Source organism: Aethalodelphis obliquidens, unplaced genomic scaffold (assembly GCF_003676395.1).
Source record: "Aethalodelphis obliquidens isolate GAN/ISIS:26980383/991018 unplaced genomic scaffold, ASM367639v1 scaffold19, whole genome shotgun sequence".
Classification (NCBI taxonomy): Eukaryota; Metazoa; Chordata; class Mammalia; order Artiodactyla; family Delphinidae; genus Aethalodelphis; species Aethalodelphis obliquidens.
The window spans coordinates 2,806,584-2,824,454 of record NW_020837963.1 but is presented as its reverse complement, the minus strand read 5'-3'; the positions used below and the strand labels follow the sequence as shown (position 1 = coordinate 2,824,454).

Below are 17,871 nucleotides of genomic sequence, written 5' to 3'. Positions count from 1 at the left end.
CTCCGTTACCACCTCGCAGCTCTCTGCGCTCTCCATGGTATCTCCTCCAGAACGAGAACTAAAGCTGCCTAGAGCCAGGCTGTTTTTTCTTTCTAAATGTGCTGGAGACTGTTTTAAAACGGCATACAGCTGCTGGCACTGGCACTGCCACTCAGCCATTCTTGCATTCATTTCTTGCGTTTCCTAAAGTTCTCTCCTTCCATCACTCTGTAGTTAACGCCATGAGAGGTTCTTTATATTTCTACGGGAATGTATAGTTTTCTGTGTTTTCCTATATTTGTTTCATTCTCACAGGAATCCTGTGAAATAGATGGACACACATTATTTTACCTATTTTCACATTAAAACCACACACTCGGAGTATATGACTTGACCAAGATGAGGTGGTAGAGCTGGAATCTGACCACAGTGTTCTGACTCCTATTGGGTGTTTCAGTCTCCTCAGGTTATACCATGCTGCTGTCCACAGCCTCCTGTAGTATACTGTTACATTAGGAAACGTAGACCATGTACTTAACTTTCTGTGATATGTGGTTTAACATCAAATTGTGGATAACTTAGCACCAAATATCTTTTTCCTAAGTCATATGCCTATTTTAAATGATTAAACTTTTCAACGAAATTCAACTAACTAGCCAGCACCATACTGTATGGCTTTCTTATTCTTTTTTTGTTTGTTTTGGTTAAATATGTATCTGCTCATTAACTAAATTCCAGATAAGTGGTGGGGAAAGTTATCTTTTTGCCCTTTGTCCACTTTCATCACTACAAGTTTTACAAAATATTCCTGAACTTTGTTTTTACAAACCAAAATTTTGCCTGTTCCTCCACCTAATTTCCAGGAGGACTGTCGTATGTATCCATGGCTCATCTTGAAAATAAAGTAGAATATTAGAGAAAGGGATTGATGGCCATATAGTATTTGCAAGCTGTTTTAGGAGATGACTGTTATAACCCATATTCATATGCCCCACCCAAATTAAGATTTTGTGTAAACCAGGATTTGGTGGATGAAGCTGAAAGATCCTTCTTAGTACAGCCGCAAGTGAAGGCAACGTTAATAGTCTCCACTATCACAAAATACCCAACATCCCCCCACCCACGCCAAATTCTCTACATATCACAAAAATCTCAATATCACCAAAAAATCTGTAGGAGGAACAAAAGTCCCGCCCTGATTTCATTGGGTTGGTATAGAAAGTTATTTTCATCATTTCCCTTTTACTTCAAATGAAAAAGTAAAGTCCCTACTGTCATGAAACTAGTTGCTTGTAGAGGAAAAATTGAGCCCTAGCCCACTCTCGAATGAGACTTTTGATTCTGGACCATTCTTCTCAGGATTGGCAACCACTCTATTCGAATTTGTGCTTGTTATACTTTTTTTTTTAAACCTATTTCCTTTTATTTATTTATATTAATTAATTTTTGGCTGCGTTGGATCATCGTTGCTGCAGGCGGGCTTTCTTTGGTTGAGGTGAGTGGGGGCTACTCTTTATTGTCGTGCGCGGGTTTCTCACTGCAGTAGTTTCTGTTGTTGCGGAGCACGGGCTCTAGGCACGTGGGCTTCAGTATTTGCAGCACGCCGGCTCAGTAGTTGTGGCTTGTGGGCTCTACAGCGCAGGCTCGGTAGTCATGGTGCAGGGGCTTAGTTGTTCCGTGGCATGTGGGATCTTCCCAGACCAGGGCTGGAATCCATGTCTCCTGCATTGGCAGGCAGATTCTTAACCACTGCGCCACCAGGGAGGTCCCCATGCTCGTTATACTTTTTTTTTTTAAACAATTTGCTCTAATTCGCAAACAGGATTCTATTAGATCGAATCTAAAAGAACTGTGATTCTCCAATTTGAGTGCTTATCAGATCATCTAGCATGGTGTGGATGCTTTTCAAAGATTCAGATTGCCCCCAGTTTTTGACTCAGAGGGTCTGGAGTGTTAGCCAGCGATCTGCGGATTAATCCGCGTTAATTCTCCCAGCAGGAAACGCTCTGCTGCCAAACCGCCCAGTTGAAATTACTGTTTACTGCACCTACATCACCAAGGTTTAATAGCTGTAGCTTCGGACCCGCCACAATCAACCCCCCTGACGGTCAAGCTAGCCGCGCCCCAGGACGGGGTGACGCCAGCATCATTTCCCTGCCGGGATGCGGTCTGGTAACTGCTTCTTGGCCGGTTCCGCTACCCATGTGGTCGCCCAGGGCAACCATAAGGTCGACGCGAAAGATCAAAGTAAATGGGTAACCAATGCCTGGGCCGAGGCTGGCAAAGGTCTAATTAATCATTTGGAGGTTCAAATCTAAAAACGATACTTAAAAAAAGTAATTACCGGCAGATTCGCGTCCGGGGGAGGGGAGGTACTTCCGGGTCACGTGTGCTGCCGCCTTGACCTTCCTCGCAGCTCGGCCATTTTGTCCCAGTCAGTCCAGAGGCTGCGGCTGCGGAGGCAACACCTGAGGAAGAGCAGCGAAGATGCTATCCGTGCGCGTCGCCGCGGCCGTGGCCCGCGCCCTCCCTCGGCGGGCCGGGCTGGTGAGCGCGGGGTCCCGGCGGCAGGGAGGGGGCTCGGCGGCAGTAGGTGGTGATGCACGGGCTCGGCCGCTCTTTCTGCGCGGAGGGTGAGGGGCTGTGGCGGCCCTCGCCATCTTGCTCCGCTGGCCACTCGGGCTGTCCTGGGCTGGCGGCGGAAGGGCCCTTTGGTCGCCCCGTGCGGGAGGGTGCCGAGTGCTGCAGGGGAGGCAGTGACCTTCGTGTTATCCAGAGATGGCGCCTCCGGAGGATTCCAGTCTTTGTCTGAGAGAGGCCTTGAGTGAAGGTCAGGACTGGGGCGCTAGTTTTCCGAGGCCTGCTGCGAAACGGCGAGGTTTGGTCCCGCTGGTTCTCCGGGACTTCCTCGTTGAAGGTCAGAGCACTGTTGTCAGGCCTGGTTGAAGCGAGCTTGGGGAGCCTGACATTGTATTGAAGGTCAGCAGGCCCCAGGCTTCCACCTCTTCCCCGAGGTCGGTTCAGAGGACATCAGTAAATGAAGGTGGCTTTCTGAATGCTTCAGTAGGCGGTCTCTTAGTGCTGAATAGTGAAACGATCATGAAAACACCGTACAGGTGCAAATATGCATTTCACTGCGGCCGATACCTTGACAGCAGAGGAGCTGGCTTCTAAATTGTCCTAGTCAGGCAGATTTTCCTTTGTGGTGCTTTGACGTGTTTTAAGATTCCTTGAGGAATCGTTAGTGTTTGAGAAATCAAGTAAAATAAAATAGAACATAGGTTGGAAAAAACCTGTGGAGGTCAGTGCCCTTCATTACTAATATCACTTGGAGTTACGGAAATAACTTTTAGGTCCCGTGTAAACACTTTTACTTGTTGTTTCATTTTAAGAGTAATCTCAGTTTGGGAGGTGAAATATATTGGCCATTTTACTACCCTAACCACCTTTGGTACCGTTTTGGATTTCTGTTAGCCAAAAAAAAAAAAAAAAAGCATTTTTAATGATTTTCATCCAGGTTCTATAGAAGGGAGTGTCTTCAGAATTGACATTGACCAACCACAGTGTTTCAACCTGAAGGAGGAGGGGTCCAGATTACTGCAAGCTTTGTTGACATTTGTTGGCATTTTTTTTTAAAAAGTGCATGTGCCATATCTCTTAGTTTCTAATCAAACTCTAACACTTACAGGCTTTTTACTTTTAAGGTTGAAATAGAAAATCTATTGAGATTTGCCCCTTTTAGGAAGCAGTTTATCAAATTGAGAATTTACACAACTCAATTGAAATATATCTAAAGTCAAAATAATATTATCTGATGCCTTTAAAAAGAAAGATATTTTGTTAGCTGTTGCTTTTTAAAATATGCTCTGCTTTTTTTAGCATATTTATTGTGTACCAGGAGCTGCATAATAAATTTTCACATGGATCAAAAGTGCTTTCTCAGGTGGTTAATATTTACGCTGATAATTTGATCAGGCCAAGCCTGCGTTTGTTTAAGCTTGCTAGTTTTATAAAGGCTTTTTTAAAAATTAAATTAAAAAAAAAATCCTTGCACTAGGTCTCCAAAAATGCTTTGGGGTCATCCTTCATTGCTGTAAGGAACCTCCATGCCTCTAACTGTCATCTTCAGAAGACTGGTAAGTTGTTAATTCTGTGTCTACACCACACTTACTACCTTGCGATTAAGTGAAAAATGAAGTTACGTAGGTTACATACCTATTGTGGATGTTTTGGGTTTTTTCCATTAGTTAGTGTTTTCTTTCAATTTTAGTTACTATGGAATCTCAGATTCTTAACCCATAATGAGCCATTTAGCCCTGTCTTGGTAGGTTCTCTTGTTCTAGTGAAATGAACTATCATTATGTATTTCTCTTTTGATGTTAGTACAGGTTCTTTTTTTTCTCATAATGAATGCTCCTTTGGTGGAAACAAAGTATATGTCAGGTGGTGGGCACCGTTTCTGATCTATGAATCTTTTCCTCTCCTAAAAAACACTGAAAAAAAACAGGTAATTTTTACCTCTATGTTTTTCAAAGACAATAATTGGTAAGCTATACCTGGCAGTCTGAATTTGCACATTGTAAATGCAATAGAGAGGTGAGGAGGTAAGCTTAGGAAGATGATGTAGGTTGGGGACTTTCTTTTGAGATGTGCATTAGGGCTTTTGAAATAAAGTTAGGTATCTCCCACATGCTGAGATGAAGAATAGTACCTGCATCCTTTTAAAGGAAAAGTTACAGGTTTTCCCCACTATTTGAAAGTGGAACATTCTAATGAAACCTTTCCTTAGCTGAAATGGCTAAAGTGTGAAGAAGCGATTACTCTTTTTTGTAAAAGTGAAATGGCATAAATGGAACTTTCAAAAAGAGGGGGATACCTGTACTTACACTTTGTTAAACAGTTGCCTTTTTTTTTTGGCTGCGAGGCGGGAACTTAGTTCCAAGACCAGGGATTGAGCCTGCGCCTTCAGCAGTGAAAGCACAGAGTCCTAACCACTGGATCACCAGAGAACTCCCAAAGAGTTGCTTTTTAAAATACACTGCATTTTAAAAATATGCTTTTTATAGAGTTTAGTTTGAGTCATATTCAAATTTTAACATAAATACAGATTTCCTAGAGATTAAACCAAAGAATTACAAGATAGGAAGTGTTTATTTTAAGGGTATTGCTTAATTTGATTAGCTCCTTATCTGGTTTACATTTGTCTCGTGAAGTTTTCTCTCAGTCACTTGGATTCATTTTCATAGTGGTAGGTATCAAACTTCTTTGAATAGAATGTTGGACATTATGTTTTAGAATGCAATTTGATTATTATGATCACAACTCTAGTTTATATATTGTTAGGGAAATGAGTTTTGAAAAGGTCTTTGGCCCAGGCTCTTTTTGTAATGGAATTGTTCTCTCTTAATAGGCACTGCTGAGGTGTCCTCTATTCTTGAAGAGCGTATTCTTGGAGCTGATACCTCTGTTGACCTTGAAGAGACTGGGCGTGTTTTAAGTATTGGTGATGGTATTGCCCGTGTACATGGGCTGAGAAATGTTCAAGCAGAAGAAATGGTAGAGTTTTCTTCAGGTTTAAAGGTGAATTATAAAATGAGATTTTGATGTTTTAACATTGGTGTCTCCTCAGTTATTCATTTAGTAATTCAGAGATTGTGTAAGATTTTTTTTTTTAACTTTGAATCTGAATCTGCTTCACTGTTTGTGTTTGTCATTATTATAGATTGTGAAAAAAATAAATTTTTTGTTAATCAAACTTTTTACCCTAGGGACTGATTTACACATAAGTTGTAAACATTAGTATTGAAATATAAAACTGAGTAAATCTTCACCCAGATTTTGAGAAGTTCAAGTCTGTTTGTAGCCGTTAAGATCATCCTATACGAAAGCATTTGATAATTTTAATTAAATTCATTTCCGGTGAAAAGTTGAAAGCCACTGACTTTGTATTTCTAGTAAGAGTGGATCTATTGTTGAAAAGTGAGCTAGTGATGTAGCTATCAAGCTCTCTAATGATACAAGTCTACTTTTTTCTATTAGATTGAGCCTAGTTGGGCAGTAAGGTGAGAAAAGTTGTAGGAGTCACGGGTTCTCTGATGAAAGCAGAGCATGATATCCAGGTGGACCAGGGGCAGTAGAATTATCCACTAATCACACAGGGGGAAAGATCTTCTTGGTCTGCTTGGTAGTGTCCAGTGTGGAAAAAGAGCCTGTTGGTGTGGAAGACTAATTATGGAGCCGAAAGTTTTATCAGTAGCTCTCAGACCTTGGCTAAGAATTTAACCTCTCATCTATAGTGTATATATCTTTGAGAGGTTAGGCTGAAATAGATGAACTGAATTTCCTTTTAGCTTTTTTTTTTGGCTGTGTTGGGTCTTCGTTGCTGCACATCACATGGGCTTTCTCTAGTTGTGGCGAGCAGGGGCTGCTCTTCTTTGCGGTGCACTGGCTTCTTATTGCAGTGGCTTCTCTTGTTGCAGAGCACAGGCTCTAGCTGCGTGGGCTCAGTAGTTGTGACTCGCAGGCTGAGTAGTTATGGCGCACAGGCTTAGTTGCTCCGCGGCATGTGGGATCTTCCCAGACCAGGGCTCAAACCCGTGTCCCCTGCACTGGCAGACGGATTCCTAACCACTGCACCACCAGGGAAGTCCCAACAGGGCAATTATTAATTTAAATTTTAAATAGTCACATGTGATTAGTGACTACTCTGTTGAACATCAGATATTCAGACTAAAGATTTTGTACCTGTGATGATATTCCATGATATTCCTCTGTATTTAGTGTAAGTAATTCTCCAGAGCTTCATTTATTGACCAGAGTCAGTTCCTGGACTAGCCTTTTTGCTTTGGTTGTGATTTAGGGACCTAAAGTCTTACCATTTTGAAATATGATTGTAATGATGAGAGATGACTCAGTACTGTCATATTATATAGATTTGTTCTTGATTAAGTAACTTTTAATTTAACTTTTTACTAACCTGATGGGTACAGGTTCTGACTAGATAGTTTTTTAAAATTGTTCATGGAGTTCTCACAGATGTGAATCAAGCATGTCTTAAAATTCCCAGTTGACCTTCATTTATTTCATACTGGCACCCAGTTCAAAAACCATAGTCAAAGGAAATGCAGTAGAAAAAGCTTAAACTGTTCAATTTCTTTGCTTCTTTTAGTTCTTAGAGGATGTGATAAGGTGCTTCTTAGGCTTATAATTCTAACCTATAATTATTCAAGGGAACATGTTGCTGTTTTAGAAGTCTTAACTAAGGAAGATTTTTCGTTGGAAAAATACTCACGAGTAAACCAGATCTGAAAAGTCAATATTACTCTTTCCCTCTATTTTCATATGTAGTGTAGGTATATGGGAAGAAGTGCCACTCAAGCTTCATGGGTATTCAATTGTGTCTTTTGTATAGGGTATGTCTCTGAACTTGGAACCTGACAATGTTGGTGTTGTTGTGTTTGGAAATGATAAACTAATTAAGGAAGGAGATATTGTGAAGAGAACTGGGGCTATTGTGGATGTTCCAGTCGGCGAGGAGCTGTTGGGTCGTGTAGTAGATGCCCTTGGTAATGCCATTGATGGAAAGGTAGGTTTAACATTTATTAGATGTGATTGTAGCTTCTAACAGAGAGCCAAACTGATTGGTCTGGGGTTTCTTTTTATCGTTTAACAGGGTCCAATTGGTTCCAAGACCCGAAGGCGAGTTGGTCTGAAAGCCCCTGGGATCATTCCTCGAATCTCTGTGCGGGAACCAATGCAGACTGGCATTAAGGCTGTGGACAGCTTAGTGCCGATTGGTCGTGGTCAACGTGAGCTGATTATTGGTGACCGACAGACTGGGTAAAGACTTGATAGCTTGTTGAAAAGTTCTAACTAAAATTTGCTCTGTGGAAAGATTACTTTTAGGCTTGGAATGGTAAATAATTTGGATATCCAGGAGAGAGTAGAATGTGATGTGAGGAGGAAGAGGAAGAGGAGTGAAATTTAAGTTGGGGGATCCTTTGAAGTGTTTAGTAATATTTATGTTTATTTTCTCTTTTTAAAGCAAAACGTCAATTGCTATTGACACAATCATTAACCAGAAACGATTCAATGATGGAACTGATGAAAAGAAGAAGCTATACTGTATCTACGTTGCTATTGGTCAAAAGAGATCCACTGTTGCCCAGTTGGTGAAGAGACTTACAGATGCAGGTATTAAGGAACTGTAGTCTCGTTGCAGATGCAGGTATTAAGGAACTGTAGTCTCGTTGCTATCTGGGATGCTGCTAATCTTAGGATAGCTTATGCTTATGTAGGCTGATTTTAATTACTCCTTAATGAGCTGAAGTTTCTAATATAAATCAATACAAAAGTAATATGTAAAAAACTAGTATAAAACAGCAGCTAACTTTTAAGGTTCTGTCAGTTTCTTTAAAGTAGAAGCTATTTGGATAATTTTAATAGTAAGTCACAGTAGTAAAGCAGTTAGATAATTTTTATTCTAGTCTCTAATCTAAAATCACAGTATTGATAACCATATAAAACTTAAAATTTATTTTCTTCTCAGATGCCATGAAGTACACCATTGTGGTTTCAGCTACTGCTTCGGATGCTGCCCCACTTCAGTACCTGGCTCCTTATTCTGGATGTTCTATGGGAGAATATTTTAGGGATAATGGCAAACATGCTTTGATCATTTATGACGACTTATCCAAACAGGTCAAATGAAATGTATTTTTAGACTCTGTATGTTGGTGCCCCAGTGGTAGTTGACAAATGTAGCTTCTGTCTAATAGGTGAACTTCACAACCCTTTTCTATACCATAGGCTGTTGCTTACCGTCAGATGTCTCTGCTGCTCCGCCGACCCCCTGGTCGTGAGGCCTATCCTGGTGATGTGTTCTACCTACACTCCCGTCTGCTAGAGAGAGCAGCCAAAATGAATGATGCTTTTGGTGGTGGCTCCTTGACTGCTTTACCAGTCATAGAAACACAAGCTGGTGATGTGTCTGCTTACATTCCAACGAATGTCATTTCCATCACTGATGGACAGGTATTGATTTTATGATTAAATAAGTGTGAAAGCTTCGGATGATTTGAAGGCATTGGTTGAGATTAGTAGTTTTGAACTAACTTGTTAAATGCTTTTTAGTTTTCATTATGGAAAATCTCAAACGTAAAGAGAATAGTATAATGAAACCCCACATATCCCACCCATTTATCAATTCGTGGTATAGTGTACTTCATTCTTGCTTTCTTTTTACCCACTATTCTCTTCCCTGTATAATTTTGAAGCAAATCCTGGAGAAATCACACCACTTCACGTGTATAAGATTCAATATAAATACGATACCTGTTCTTTTCTCATCTCACTCACATTTCCTAATCTCAGCAATAGAATATGCAGGTTGATTGGGTTGTGAAAGATTTGAGGCGCTCTTTACCATAAGACATTTAGCATTCTTCCTGGCTTCAGCATTTGCTACAATGACTTAATTTTGAAAATAGTTGATTTCTTTAGGCCTGCTAATAAGCGTGAGTATTTTCCTTACATTGTAGATTTTCTTGGAAACAGAATTGTTCTACAAAGGTATCCGTCCTGCCATTAACGTTGGTTTGTCTGTATCCCGTGTTGGATCTGCTGCCCAAACCAGGGCCATGAAACAGGTAATTTGCATCACTTTGTCATTAGGTTAAAAATCAAAGTGTATGGTGGTCTGTGTCATTGAGGTTAGTATTTTTGTATCGTGTGAATTAACCATTTCTGTATTTTAGGTGGCAGGTACCATGAAACTGGAATTGGCTCAGTATCGTGAGGTTGCTGCTTTTGCCCAATTTGGTTCTGACCTCGATGCTGCCACTCAACAACTCTTGAGTCGTGGTGTGCGTTTGACTGAGTTGCTGAAGCAAGGACAGTATTGTGAGTTGTACTTTTCCATTTGATCAAGTTCCTACTGTGTGTTAGGACCTGGGAATATCACATAGCTCCTTATAAGAATATGTGCTGTTAATCTTTGATCAGAGAGATTGTCTTTTTTTTTTTTTTCTTTTGCGGTACGCGGGCCTCTCACTGCCGTGGCCTCTCCCGTTGCGGGGCACAGGCTCCGGACGCGCAGGCCCAGCGGCCACGGCCCACGGGCCCAGCCGCTCCGCGGCACGTGGGATCCTCCCGGACCGGGGCACGAACCCGTGTCCCCTGCATCTGCAGGCGGACTCTCAACCACTGCGCCACCAGGGAAGCCCGAGATTGTCTTTTGAATGTGATTGATACCTGTGTTACTTAATTAAAGTACAGTCCTTATCATTTGAATGTAAATGTGAGGAAAGGTGTACTAATACCCTTCTTTTGGGAGTTAAGACATAGTAGATTCCATTCCTCCCCACCATCGCCCTCTTGGCTATATGATTGTGGAATTTGGCAGATTTAAAAGAATGTTAGTGTCGGGAATTCCCTGGCAGTCCAGTGGTTAGGACTCTGCCAAGGGCCTGGGTTCGATCCCTGGTCAGGGAACTAAGGTCCTGCAAGCTGTGCGGGTGCGGCCTAAAAAAAAAAATTAAAAAAAAAAAAAGAATGTTAGTGTGTACTACCTTGCTATAAAATTTCAGCAAGTTATTTATACCCAAAAGAATATAAATGCTGCTGCATGATATACAGTGCTCATGGAATATGCTCAGAGGTTACACTTCAAGGCTTGCCATTATGAGGAAAAAACTGATTCAGGGCAGGGAGGTGGGAAGGAGTACTGATGTGGAGTTTCCACTTGTGAAAGTAGGCAATCTGTAGACACGTGTTAATAATTTGTGGAAAAAGTAAGTTTCTCTGACTTTGGAAACATGGCATTTATTTGTTGAGCAACTCACTTATTTCTTTTCAGCTCCCATGGCTATTGAAGAGCAAGTGGCTGTTATCTATGCTGGTGTCAGGGGGTATCTTGATAAGCTGGAGCCCAGCAAGATCACAAAGTTTGAGAATGCTTTCTTGTCTCATGTTATCAGCCAACATCAAACCCTGTTGGGCAAAATCAGGTATGAACACAACTGATGTCTTCTTTTTTGTAAGCGTTAAAATGTAAAGTCTTGTTAAAATTCTTTTGAATTCTGTAATTAAGCTAGTCATTGAATTTTTATCCAGGTCAGAACTGATCTGCTTTTGTTTTCAAAATAGGGCTGATGGAAAGATCTCAGAAGAGTCAGATGCAAAGATGAAAGAGGTTGTAACAAACTTCTTGGCTGGGTTTGAAGCTTAAACTCCTGTGGATTCACATCAAATGCCAGATTTGGTTTTGTCATTGTTTCTTCTTGTTCCATTTATAAAAGGATTATTCCAATACTTCAGATGTACAGTAATCACATTAAAATAAAGGTTCCATATTGCTTGGTGGCTTTCTATAAATTCTTTTTGCAGTACGCGGGCCTCTCACTGCTGTGGCCTCTCCCGTTGTGGAGCACAGGCTCCGGACGCGCAGGCCCAGCGGCCATGGCTCACGGGCCCAGCCACTCCGCAGCATGTGGGATCCTCCCGGACCGGGGCACGAACCCATGTCCCCTGCATTGGCAGGCGGACTCAACCACTGTGCCACCAGGGAAGCCCTATAGATTCTTTAAAAAGAATGGAGATTATACTTTGAGGAATTGGTAAACTGTTTCTTAGCTTTTTTTACTTGATTATTATAAAGTTAGCAGGCCCACATAATATTCGAGACTGAGTTCTTTGTAAGATTCTAGAGTGCTTTGTGATTGATTAAAGAGAAATTCACTAACTGAATATATGTGGCAAAGTTCATATTTGATAATGTTGAAAAGTCTGATTGACTTCTCTTCCCAGAAGACTAATTTGCATAAAGAGGTACAGTAGGCAGGAAAAGAACAGGGCAACTAAAATTGTCACGGAAATAAAAGCTAAGTGAAGAGTGAAAGATTAGGACAAAAATTGAGAAAGGAGGTATCAATAAAATTGTGAACATGTCAATATTTTCTCATTGTGTGCTTTAACGTACCTTTTATAAGCTACAGTTCTTAAGTGATCAAGTTTTCATGGGTTAGTATTTTTGGTCTTATTTAGGAAATTTTTACAGTCAGAAAGATAACTATATTTTCTACTAAGAGTTCTAAAGATTTGCTTTGTCATCTGAGCTTAATTCAGTATTAGAGTTCTCCAGAGAAATAAAACATAAACATAGCTGTATAGAGAGATTATGGGATTGGCAAGTTTGAAAGGGTAGATGGGCAGGTTGAAGACTCAGGGAACAGTTGCATCTGGGGGTAGAATTCCTTCTTCCATGATGGACCTCACGTTTTTCAACTAGATGAGACCCACCCACGTGGAGAGTAATCTGCTTTACTCAAAGTCTACTGCTTTTTAAGTGTTAATCATCTAAAAAAATACCTTCACATGGGACTTCTCTGGCGGTCCAGTGGTTAAGATTCTGTGCTTCCAATGCAGGAGGAGCAGGTTAGATCCCTGGTTGGGGGGCGGGGGGACTGAGATCCCATGTGCTGAGTGGCACGTGGCCAAAAACGAAAACCTTCACGGCAATGTCTAAACTGGTGTTTGACCAAAAACTGGATACCATAGCCCAGCCGAGTTGACATAAAAGATTGACCATCATCATCCATTTGGAGTTGTATTTTTGTGTAGAGGTCAGAAGTCGTTTTTTTTTCTTTTCCATATGTATATCCAGTTTTTTCAGCTCCATTTATTAAATGGTTCTTCCCCACTTAAACTGCCATATGTGTGTTGTATTTAAATTTCACCCATGCCTGTGACTTTCTGGGCTCTATTCATTTTTAAATTAACACAGGTATATAATTTAATGAATCAAAAACTCAAGACAGGGCTGTTGTTGAAAAATGGCAATCTCTTGCTTGTCTACCCCCAACTTTCTGCTCTCTTAAAGCAACTAACTTCATTTATTTCTTTTGTCAGTTACCTCCATATTGCAGTTTTTATTATGCCGCTTTTATATTATACGTGTGATCTATTGATCTCACCAAATAGATAAGAATTTTTCATGTGGACACTCACATTACCCACCCTACCGTAATCCTCTGTCATTACAATATAAACAGATTATGATTTGAGATAAAGAAATTTTGCTTATGTGACTTATTTATGAGCTGATGAAAGCCAAAATGTTTATGTTGTTCTCAGTCTTGGTAGGCTCTCTGTATAAATAGAAGTACTAGTTTAATTTGTCTAATGATAGACAGATGATACTGATACTAAAAGAGCAGATGTGCCCTATGAAAAGTTTGGTGAGTCTGGTCATTTAGATTTTAGTTTCTACTGTCAATAAGCTGTATGAATTTGGTAAGTCATTTAAGTTTTTGTTCATGTAAATAAAGAGTTGTGCTAGAACATGTCAAGAATTCTAAGCTGTATGGCCCTTTCCCTGATTTTACTGAGCTAAAGCCCAGCCCATTCTATTGCAGCAGTGAACCAGGAGCAACAAATTCTAAGATTCAAATGTATTTTTTTTTAACCACTCAGAGACTAATGTGATGGGACACTTCACCTGGCTGTTCTGAACAGGCAGGCCTGAATACTCTGATTAATGGCCTTCTTGTGCGGCAGCCAAATGGCCTATCATAAAATGGTTTTTGTACAGCTTATAGAGGAATGGTGAACGTCTGAAAAGGTACTTGAGCTTTGAAATTTGAGGTTTTATGGCTTTCAGATATGTATTTTAAGGTCTCTTGATAATAAAGTCTGTAATTCTATAAATATTAAGATAGGCATATTTTTTATAAATTTTAAAATTTTGTTTTTGGTTGCGTTGGGTCTTCGTTGTGGTGCGCAGGCTTCTCATTGTGGTGGCTTCTCTTGTGGAGCAGGGGCTCTAGGTGCATGGACTTCAGTAGTTGGTGCATGGGCTCAGTAGCTGAGACTTGCGGGCTTTAGAGCGCAGGCTCAGTAGTTGTGGTACAGGGGTGCTTAGTTGCTCTGTGGCATGTGGGATCTTCCTGGACCAGGGCTCAAACCCACGTCATCTGCATTGGCAGGCGGATTCTTAACTGCTGCGCCACCAGGGAAGCCCAAGATAGGCATATTTTAAATAGTGCTTAGTTTATTGAGCATCAACTATGAGATGAACACTAAAGAAAGGTACAAAGTGAGCAAGGCAGAAGGATCCTTTCAGTAACTTATCTAGAGTTAGGGAGTGGGACAAAAGACATTTAATATAATGATGACTTTGTAAATACTGTGCAGCTACTACCTAGAAATACAAATAAGATGCAGTAAGTAACCAGTACAAAATGCCATTTGAATTAAAAATGACTACCTACTGGTAGAGCTGGAAAAGAGCTCGTATTGGCATTTGGCCAGAGGAAGACTTTTAAATTTTATTTATTTATTTTTGGCTGCATTGGGTCTTCGTTGCTGTGTGCGGGCTTTCTCTAGTTGTGGTGAGTGGGGGCTACTCTTTGTTGTGGTGCATGGACTTCTTGCGGTGGCTTCTGTTGTGGAGCACGGGCTGTAGGCATGCGGGCTCAGCAAGTGTGGTTTGTGGGCCTAGAGTGTAGGCTCAGTAGTTGTGGTGCATGGGCCCAGTTGCTCCACGGCATGTGGGATCTTCCCAGACCAGGGATCCAACCCGTGTCCCCTGCATTGGCAGGTGGATTCTTAACCACTATGCCACCAGGGGAGCCCACGTTTTTTAGTTGGTTGAAGTATAGTTGATACAATATTGTGTTAGTTTCAGGTATACAGCAGAGTGATTCAGTTTTTTTTTTTCAGATTTTTCCATTATAGGTTTTTAAAAGCTACTGAATATAGTTTCCTATGCTATACAGTAAATCCTTGTTTATATACAGTAGTATATGCTATACAGTAAATCCTTGTTTATATACAGTAGTATATATCTGTTAATCCCATACTCCTAATTAATTCTCCTCCCTTTCCCCTTTGGTAGCCATAAGTTTGTTCTGTGAATCTGTTTTGTAAATAAGTTAATTTGTGTTATTTTTTAGATTCCACATATAAGTGATAATCATATAATATTTGTCTTTCTCTGACTTAGTATTTTTTTTAAATTTATTTTATTTTTTATTTTTGGCTGCGTTGGGTCTTTGTTGCTGCGCGCAGGCTTTCTCTAGTTGCGGCGAGTGGGGGCTCCTCTGTGGTGGTGCACGGGCTTCTCATTGCAGTGGCTTCTCGTTGCGGAGCAGGGGCTCTAGGTGCCTGGGCTTCAGTAGCAGCACGCGGGCACAATAGTTGTGGCTCACGGGCTCTAGAGTGCAGGCTCAGTAGTTGGTGGTGCACGGGCTTAGTTGTTCCTCGGCATGTGGGATCTTCCTGGACCAGGGCTTGAACCTGTGTCCCCTGATTGGCAGGTGGATTCTTAACCACTGCGCCACCAGGGAAGTCCCCTCTTTACTTTCTTTTTAAATTATGAAGACCTAAGAAAAGTTGAAAAAATAGTACAATTAACACCCATTTACTCTTTATCCATATACACCAGTTGTTAATATTTTGATGCATTTGCTTTATTCATTCATTACTTCGTTTATTCATTTTTCTGGTGAACCATTTGAGAGTAAGTTGCAGGCATCCTGACAGTTTGGACACTTGAGCTAAAACATTTCAGCATCTATATCCTAAGAATAAAGATATTCATCTTTATAACCACAATACCACTATTACACCTAAGAAAACAAACATTGATTCACTAATATGCAGTCCTTAATAAAATTTCCCTAATTATCTCCCCAGCATCTTTCACTGAATGGTTTTGGGATCTGTTGATTCTTGCCTGAAATAGTTACAACATTGGGAGTTGTAAAGTGGCGGTTTTATAATTCTTTTCTACATTGACTAGCTGGCATTTTCTCAAGGAAAGCATTCCATCTCATATCAGTATGAACCAGAGATTGCAAAATCAGCAATGGGAAGATGCTCCTGGAGTAATGTATGGAGGAGACCAGGTGTAGGCTTTCTAGTCCTCTCCCAGTCCAAGGGTTTTATTGGGGCTAGTCACATGGGTACCTTCTGCCTAGCATGTACTAAAATTCCAGACTCCTGGAAGGAAACAGGTATTCAGCATAAGTCACATTGTACAGACAGTTTAGGCACAAAATTTTTATATCTGTGTTGGAACTGAATACCAGTCAGGTTCCTAGATGCTAGTCAAGGGCTAATCTTGTAAGCAGGCTTTTCTCAGGATAGCAGCAGTCCCAGGCCTGCCTCTTCTGCACAGGCATCTTTAAAACAATAATTATCAGCAAGACCAACCTGCAATATTGACCTCACTTGTGCTCTCCAGGGGTCCTGCATTTAGCCAGTTAAAATAAATCCTATTAACCATAAAGATGTATTTTAGAAAGGTGGTTTATACAAGTTTCTGTCTGAACCTATTTTATTTGGCCAAGGTATCAACTCGAGCCCAGCACAGCTCTGGCCCCTGAACTGGAGCTGACCTGAATGCCTTTCTGAGCTGAGGCAGCATCATGATAGTACAGGAGTATGGTATATTGTCACAACTAATGAACCAATATTGATAACATCATAATTGACTAAAGTTCATCCTTTATTCAGATTTCCTTAGGTGTTCTGTTTTTTACTCCCCCCCCACCATGAATTTCTTTAGTTTTTACTTAATGTCCTTTTTCTGTTCCAGTTTCACATCCAGGATACTACATTGGTCGTCATGCCTCCTTAGGTTCCTCTGGGCTGTGAGTTTCTTAGATTTCCTTGTTTGTAATGACCTTGAAAGTTTTGAGGGATAGTAATTAGGTATTTTATAGAATGTCTTTCACTTTGATATTTTCCTCATGATTAGACTAGGGTTATAGGTTTTTAGGTGAAAGACCACAGAGGTAGATTACCAGTCTTATCACCTGATGTCAAGGGTACATACTGTCAATGTGAGTTATGACTGTTCATGTTAATCTTGATCACCTGCCTGAGGTTTTGTTTATCAGGCTTCTCCACTGTAAGGTTACTCTCCCCTCACCTCCTTCCATATTGTATTCTTTGGGAGGAAGTGACTATTCATAGCTTCCACTGAAGGGATGGGAAGTTTTACTCACCTCCTTGAAGGTGGAGCATCAACATAAATTATTTGGAATTATGCACAGAAGATTTATATATCCTTTATGTATTCAGTCACCTATTTATATCAGTACGAATTCCTGGTTAATTATTTTATACTTTGGGTTATAATGCAGTATTACATTACTTTTGTTCAAATTGTTCCAGCTTTGGCCATTGTGGCCTCTTTCAGTTGGCTCCGGTGCCCCTTTATAATGCCCTCAATTGTGTATGTGTACGTGTGGGCTTTCTGGTACTGCAAAATGCTCCATGCTTACCTTATATTGTATATTTCCTGCCCCAGCCCTAGAAACAGTCCTGGTATTTTGGTTTTAGTTTTACAAGTTTTATATATATATATATATATATATATATATATAAAAGCACACACACATATACATGTATATATACACATACTGGATATGAGTTCATTGTAGGATAAATGTATTAGAAATTTCATCTCCTATTCTTTAGCTTGCTTTTCACTCTTAAATGGTGGCTTTTGATGAAAAAGCCCCACATGCCGTAGGTTGTCTTTTGTGACAGTGAATATCAAAGTTTTTCCATCTTTACTTGGACCAGGAACAGATCCTCTGAGTTCCTTACCTCACTCACTTTCACTTATGAAAATTCCAATCTTAAAAGGTGTTGAGTAGGGGGAATTTTCCCCTCCCCCACTTTGACTGGCCTACTAATAAAATTGACACCTGACAGATTAACAAGAGAAAAAGTAACAAATTTTAATTCGTGCACATGGAAGTCTCAGAAATGGGATATAAGAAGTGGCTAAAGCAGGCAACTTTTATACTTTTTATTTTTAAATATATTTATTTTTATATTTGGCTGCATTGGGTCTTTGTCGCTGCGCGTGGGCTTTCTCTA

General features: G+C 40.5%; 1 protein-coding gene across 1 annotated transcript; it reads left to right on the top strand.

Moving 5' to 3' along the window:
• Positions 1 to 2,350: 2,350 nt before the first annotated feature.
• On the top strand, positions 2,351 to 11,338 carry ATP5F1A (ATP synthase F1 subunit alpha). The gene is made up of 12 exons (XM_027118410.1): positions 2,351 to 2,526; positions 4,037 to 4,115; positions 5,390 to 5,559; positions 7,391 to 7,564; positions 7,652 to 7,818; positions 8,024 to 8,172; positions 8,528 to 8,679; positions 8,788 to 9,012; positions 9,519 to 9,626; positions 9,735 to 9,879; positions 10,835 to 10,985; positions 11,125 to 11,338. The coding sequence occupies exons 1-12, from the start codon at positions 2,467 to 2,469 to the stop codon at positions 11,204 to 11,206; spliced, it is 1,662 nt and encodes a 553-aa protein (XP_026974211.1). The 5' UTR covers positions 2,351 to 2,466; the 3' UTR covers positions 11,207 to 11,338.
• Positions 11,339 to 17,871: the final 6,533 nt, after the last annotated feature.

Excerpts from the sequence above, each read along its gene's own strand:
- ATP5F1A (XM_027118410.1), top strand. The coding sequence starts at position 2,467 with ATGCTATCCGTGCGCGTCGCCGCGGCCGTGGCCCGCGCCCTCCCTCGG. Across the intron at positions 7,565-7,651 it reads GTAATGCCATTGATGGAAAG|GGTCCAATTGGTTCCAAGAC; the intron begins GTAGGTTTAACA and ends ATCGTTTAACAG. Across the intron at positions 9,013-9,518 it reads TTTCCATCACTGATGGACAG|ATTTTCTTGGAAACAGAATT; the intron begins GTATTGATTTTA and ends CTTACATTGTAG.